This window comes from Lynx canadensis, chromosome D1 (genome assembly GCF_007474595.2).
Source record: "Lynx canadensis isolate LIC74 chromosome D1, mLynCan4.pri.v2, whole genome shotgun sequence".
NCBI lineage: Eukaryota > Metazoa > Chordata > Mammalia > Carnivora > Felidae > Lynx > Lynx canadensis.
This window is the reverse complement of record NC_044312.2, coordinates 60,911,802-60,918,575: the sequence shown is the minus strand read 5'-3', so window position 1 is coordinate 60,918,575 and position 6,774 is coordinate 60,911,802. Positions and strand designations below refer to the sequence as shown.

Here is a 6,774-nt window from a genome sequence, read left to right as displayed (position 1 = left end):
GCCAGTTTATTCACCAGTGCCTAATGCAGAAACGAATATGGTCTAAGTGCTTTTCCAGGTGCCTATGAGCCTCAGTGACTTTGTCGTCACAAATGGAAGGTGACTTACAGGGGGGGAGAAAGGAGGGAGAAAGGAAGACTCTGATTCAAACAGAATGTATAACTGGAAGACCAAGCCAGCAGAAGGGAATGAAACAAGAGCCTTACACATCAGATAATGTGTATGCTTCTGAATTTTCACTATGCCCTGGGGAGGAGTATTTCTTTTCAGCAAACCTACAGCTATTATCTAGGTAGGATAGTAAAGTTTCCAATTTAGAGCCAGATTTACCAACTCTGAGCCACATTTCTCTCATAATGTTATAAATCTAGGGAAAATCCGAAATAGATTAAGTGTATTTGGGATCTCAAAGAAACCCTTTTATAAAACTATTATATCTGTAGACTGAAACAATTGTTAATCCCCATAGGTGATTGGTTAAGGGAGATTTGAAAAGATACTCTTCTTAACTTGGTGTTTCTGTTATGGAGGAGGTAAGAATGAATGAATTCAAGGAAAGTCTCAGGTCAAGTGAAATTAAATAGTGGGAAGGTGTTGAGTAAGACCCAGGTAAGCTTTTGTGTCATTGACTCTCAGATAGGTAACAGTCTCCAGAGGGATCAGACAAGATCAACAATGTATGCAAGTATCAGCAGAAGATGACATTCACGTCTTTCAATGGACAGGAGGTCAGACTCTACTATGAGAAATATATGTAGCTGTCCTGTGGCACGGCATCAAAGTAATGTTTAGAGGATTCTATCAGGACATTGTAAGATATGGCTGATCAGTTAAAAAAGCAATTACCCCTGAACAATGATATTTATTTATTACTTTCTTTGAAAATGGTAATTAAACCCCTATTTTGTGCCATGCATAGAGGTACTAGGGATGGTGCACAATTCAGGGCTGACCTCATGAAAATTTGTCGTATAAAATGGAATTAGCAAACTATCACCTGCAGACCAAATCCAGCTAGTAGCCTGTTTTTGAAAATAAATTTGTATTGGGATGTAGCCACATTCACACATTTCTATACTGACTATGGTTGCATTCATGCTACAATGGCTAAGCTGACTAGTTGCAACAAAACTATATGGTCCACAAAGTCTAAAATATGTGTGATGTGACCTTTTACAGAAAACATTTGCTGGCCCCTAATCTAGGAGGAGACATCCACTGTGGACAACAGGTTTAAATGCAGGTGTACAATCTGTCAGTCAGTCATCCTCCAGCCCAAATACTCCTGGTAACTTCTAAATCAAAGGTAACTCATCATCACTATATACAATGCTATGAGCCATTAAGACAAAGTGTTTTCCAAATTGGTTTCCTATCCTGAAAAGTTGCCTAGGTGGCTTAAACAGAGGGTGAAAAGAACCTATGGGAGAGGTTAAACAAATAAAATATTCTAAAGAATAGAAGAGCAAAAATTACTATCAGTGACATTATTTGTTAAGATACTTTTCCCTTAGCAGGTTTGACTTTCATGGAAAATACTGATTCTTATACAGAAATAACACTTGCAGCTAGCATGTTCTGACCCCATTTTGAATGACACAAACATGAATGAAGAAGAGAGTAGCATCACATTATGTTGAAAAAATGTATTTATTAAAACAATTGAAATTATTCCATTTTACCATTAAACTCAATGGTCCTATCATTCAGTGGCCCCTACGAAAGATTAAAAATAATACTAATTTATTGATTATAATCATACATTATCTTCTCAGGGGAGAACAATTTAACAGTCCTGTGATGCTGGCTTCAGGGAACAGCTCTGCTCATCCTGAATACTTTAGCCTACTTGGGATCCCAGGACTCAAGAATTCCCAATTTTGGATTGCCTTTCCTCTCTGTGCCATGTATGTTGTAGCTATAATTGGCAATACCACTGTCCTCCATATAATCCGAATTGACCACACTCTCCATGAGCCCATGTACCTCTTTCTAGCCATGCTGGCTATCACTGACCTGGTCCTCTCATCTTCCACCCAACCTAAAATGCTGGCTATACTCTGGTTTCATGCTCATGAGACTGAATACCATGTCTGCCTCATCCAGGTGTTCTTCATCCATGCCTTTTCCTCTGTGGAGTCTGGGGTACTCATGGCTATGGCCTTGGACCGTTATGTGGCCATCTGCTTCCCACTCCGTCACTCAAGTGTCCTGACCCCAGCTGTAGTGGGTAAATTGGGAGCAGCTGTGATGATGAGAGCATTGCTGTTGGTGAGCCCCTTCTGCATTATGGTCTCCAGGATGCCCTTCTGCCCCAACCAGATCATTCCCCAGCCATACTGTGAACACATGGCTGTGCTAAAGCTGGTGTGTGCAGATACTAGAGTAAATCGTGCATATGGGCTCTTTGTGGCCTTCTCTGTGGTTGGCTTTGATATGAGTGTCATCAGTGTATCCTATGTGATGATTTTGAGGACTGTTCTGGGGTTGCCTTCTGGTCAAGCCCAGCTCAAGGCTTTTGGCACATGTGCATCCCATATCTGTGTCATCTTGTCTTTTTATATCCCAGCGCTCTTTACATTCCTCACCCACCGCTTTGGACATCATGTGCCTGGAGCAGTACATATCATGTTCGCTAATCTCTATCTCCTGGTACCTCCTATGCTCAACCCCATCATCTATGGAGTTAGAACCAAGCAGATAAAGGACAGGGTTATTCAAGGTTGTTGCGGAAAAGATCCCTGAGTCAAGGATCACAGCATCACAATCAAGCCAATCACCCACTGTGATCTGGGAACATAAACACAAAAAGAAAGTCTTCCAAGCCATCACATATCAGTACAGAGGTTAGTAAACCTCCAGAAGAAAAGAATCAATTTTCAGGATGCCCAGAACAGGAGCTCTCTGAGAGATGTGATTGCTGATCATAAATAATGAGATGATGAATGTTCATCAGCACAAGAAACCAGTAAGAACTATGTCGACCTATCAAATTAGTGAAGATTTGAAAACAATGCCATTTGCCACAGACTAATGTGAAAATTACTTTGACACTGTCACTAGAAGTATAAGTTGGTATACCTTGTTAAAAAGGAGATTAGAAATTTCCACCAAAACAGTTAACAAGTATGTGTACTTTGGAGCATCTTGGTGGCCCAGTTGAGTTCAGTGTCCAACTTTGGCTCAGGTTATTATCTCACAGCTGGTGAATTCGAGCCCCACGTGGGATCACTGCTCTCAGAACAGAGCCTGCTTTGGATCCTCTGTTTCCCTCTCTCTCTGCCTTTCCCTCTCTCTCTATCTCTCAAAAATAAACATTTAAAATAAAGAGTAGGTATACTTTCCCCATCTCATATCTCTATAAAAATAGAATTTGAGAAAAAAATAGTAAAATGACATGTATAGATTATTTACAAAAACAAAAACAGAAAACATTCAAATATTGATCCATAAGACACAGATGAAGAATGAGCAATTGAATATCATGTATCATTTAATTAATGTGTTTGCACAAAGTATGTAAAGATGTAAAAAATGATCAAGATAGAATATTAAAGAAAAAAGAAAAATAACATTTCCCATAGGCTGATGCCAATTCTAAATAGAAATACATATGCATAGAAAAAGATTCTAGAGGCCTCAGAGCTCAGAGATCTCCCAGTCCGTCAGGCAACACAAGGAGAGAGATGGACAAACTCCTGATGAAATTAGGTCTCACTTTCTGTCTCTCCCCCTCCCTCTAAATGAGTATTCTGAGACCAAATCACAGTTTGTATGGTGGTGCTCCACACCAGCAAGCAATTCTCTGGACACCAACTGGGTATCCTACAATTCAGTTCAGGAGACAGCATCAGATTCTGCAACTTCAAGGTTCAATCTTGCAAGACTGCACCTCCCACCTGACCTCTCACACTAATCATAAGAACAGTTGTTACCTGTGCTTCTAACCTACTGAGTATAAATCAGAGTTTCCCTTGGCCTGCGTCTTGTGCACAATTAATTTGCTAGGGCAACTCATAGCACTCAGAGAAACATATTACTTACTAGATTACCAGTGTATTATAAGGACATAACTCAGGAGCAACCAGAGGGAGGAGATGCATAGCGCAAAGGATGGGGAAAGGGCATTGAACCTATATGCCTTTGCCAGGGGTACTATTGTGAGAAGTAAGGGAGATGATTCATTTTCAGAAATACCAAATAAAAACTGTGCTGTATAGTTAACAGTAGGTTTACAACCTATTGGAAATATGTTCGAACTCCCTCCACAGTGGAGTCTGAAACTCTTGGACACTCTACTTCCTGGTTCTTCTTCCCCTCTCCTTTTCAAGGGCTTATTTTTGTAGGCTTTGCAATGAGCATGCACCAAAAAACAGAAGGAGGAGTGACTAAAAGTCTCTGCCTCACTTCAGGGAATGTACATTTGTTCCAATCACACTAGGTTTTGCCTTACATGGGCATAGGCAACACCTGGGTAGGGCTGAAACCTTTGTAGTACTTAGTCAATGAGGAACTAGGGGAGGGACTTGCACACTAGGAAATAAATTGTTTGCTATAACTGTCCCTAGTGTGCCTGTCCATCAGACACCTGCTCTTGCAAGAATGTTGATTAAAGCCTGGCTTCACTGTGTTCTGAGTCTCCACATCCCTCCTTTGTTTGGGTCGGTGGGCTTTTTCTCACACTATTCTCTCCACTCTTCAAGTGTTCACCAACATTGAAGCTCTCAGAACCTTGTCCTTCTGGGTTTTTATGGAGGCTCCATTACATAGGCATGATTGATTGATGCAATCATTGGCCACTGGCAATTGGTTCAAACTCCAGCCCCTCTCTCCTCCCTGGAGGTCTATTGGAACTGAAAGTTCCCACTCTCCAATCACGTGGCTGGTTCCTCTGGCAAGTGGGCCCTATCCTTGTGTGGGGTCAGAATGTCATGTCATTGACATAATAAAAGACACCTTAATGGCTCTTATCACTTAGGAAAGTCCAAGAGCTTTAGGAGCTCTCTGCCAGAAAAGTAGACAAAGACCAAATATATATTTATTATTAATCATAACTGTCACACCCTCCTTTCTTCTATCCATTTTTTTGATTTTTCAAATTTATCTTAAGTAATGTTTCTAAAACAGAAGAGTATTCAGATATGCCCATAGGCATCATGAAAACATAGTATCTTTCTTTAGATGCAATTGACTTTTATGAGCAGAAAAGGACAGGGATTAACATAGCATTTACTGTGATTCATTTCCATTTGGAGATTTAATATTTGAAGTGTTTATTATTCATTCTATATCTGGGCATGTGATTTATAAACACAGCCATCAGGAGAAACAGGATAACTCAATTTTTCTTTAATTTAGTTTGGGAAAAATGTGTGTATTTATAACATATAATTAGTGTTTCTTGTTCAGACAATTTTCTGGTCACTCAGCTCTCATAGTTACCAGCCTTCTCAAAAACAGCATGTTTATTACTTGCTTAGTCTCTTTAGAGGATAGTTTCCTTCCCCATCAGCAGTGATCCTCTGATGCCACCACCAGGGACTGGCGCCAACCCACTTCCTGTGTCTTTCCAAGATGGGAGGATTCTCAATTCTGGATCTGCTTCCTGTTCTAGATCAACTATGCTATGGTTGTGGTGAAACAACTCCCTTCTTTGATGTGGCCTGCACTGGCTACCTCTATGAACTATGTATTTCTTCCTAGCCCTTACAGCTTTCATAATAGAGGTCCTCTTGATGTGGTTTTGGAGTTGGGGTGGGGGGGGATGGGGTGAGCAGGGATCTGGAGTGGAGGCCAGGAAAGAATTCTTGAGATGTCTTTGGTTCAAAACATTGAGTTTTTAAAAAATTATTTATTTAAGTTCAAGTTAGTTACTATACAGTGTAGTACTGGTTTTAGGAGCAGAACCCAGTGATTCACCACTCACGTATAACACCCAGTGCTCATCCCAACAAGTGTCTTCCTTAATGCCCATCACCCATTAGCCCATCCCCCCCACCCACCTCCCCTCCAGCAACCCTCAGTTTGTTCTCTGTATTTTAGAATCTCTTATGAAATTTGCCTCCCTCTCTGTTTTTATCTTATTGTTCCTTCCCTTCCCCTATGTTCATCTGCTTTGTTTCTTAAATTCCACATATGAGTGAAATCATATGATATTCGTCTTTCTCTGATTGACTTATTTTTGCTTAGCATAATACATTACTTCCATCCACGTTGTTGCAAATGACAAGATTTCATTCTTTTTAATCACCAAATATTATTCCATTAAATATGTATGCCACATCTCTTTTTCCATTCATCAGTGGATGGACATTTGGGCTCTTTCCCTAATTTGGCTATTGTTGATAGAGCTGCTATAAACATTGGGTGCATGTGCTCCTTCGAATCAGTATTTTTGTAGCCTCTGGATAAATGCCTACTTGTGCAATTGTTGGGTCATAGGGTAATTCTATGCAAAATGGTGATTTTCTTAAAGCACATGAGTAGGACCCATGGACTGAAAGAGCTGCACTGGGATTGTGATTTTATGTTTGGGAGTTGAGGGAGTTAAGGAAAAAGAAAGGCTTCCAAAAGGACTTTCATGTGCCAGTTTGGACTCATAAGATCCTGGAGGCCTTACTATTGTTGAGCTAAAGTTATTTTTCTCTCTTGTAAGGCATTAACATTAAGACAAGACAGTTGGGAGTTTTTTGGAGGAATGTTATACTCTATCTCAAGTATTTGTCAAAGGGCTGCAGGTTATAAATAAATTTAATTTTGTCTACATTTTCTCCT

The 6,774-nt window shown here is 40.1% G+C and overlaps 1 protein-coding gene across 1 annotated transcript; it reads left to right on the top strand.

Moving 5' to 3' along the window:
* Positions 1-1,800: 1,800 nt before the first annotated feature.
* Positions 1,801-2,745, top strand: LOC115526067 (olfactory receptor 52R1-like). The gene has a single exon (XM_030333534.1). The coding sequence runs from the start codon at positions 1,801-1,803 to the stop codon at positions 2,743-2,745; it is 945 nt and encodes a 314-aa protein (XP_030189394.1).
* Positions 2,746-6,774: the final 4,029 nt, after the last annotated feature.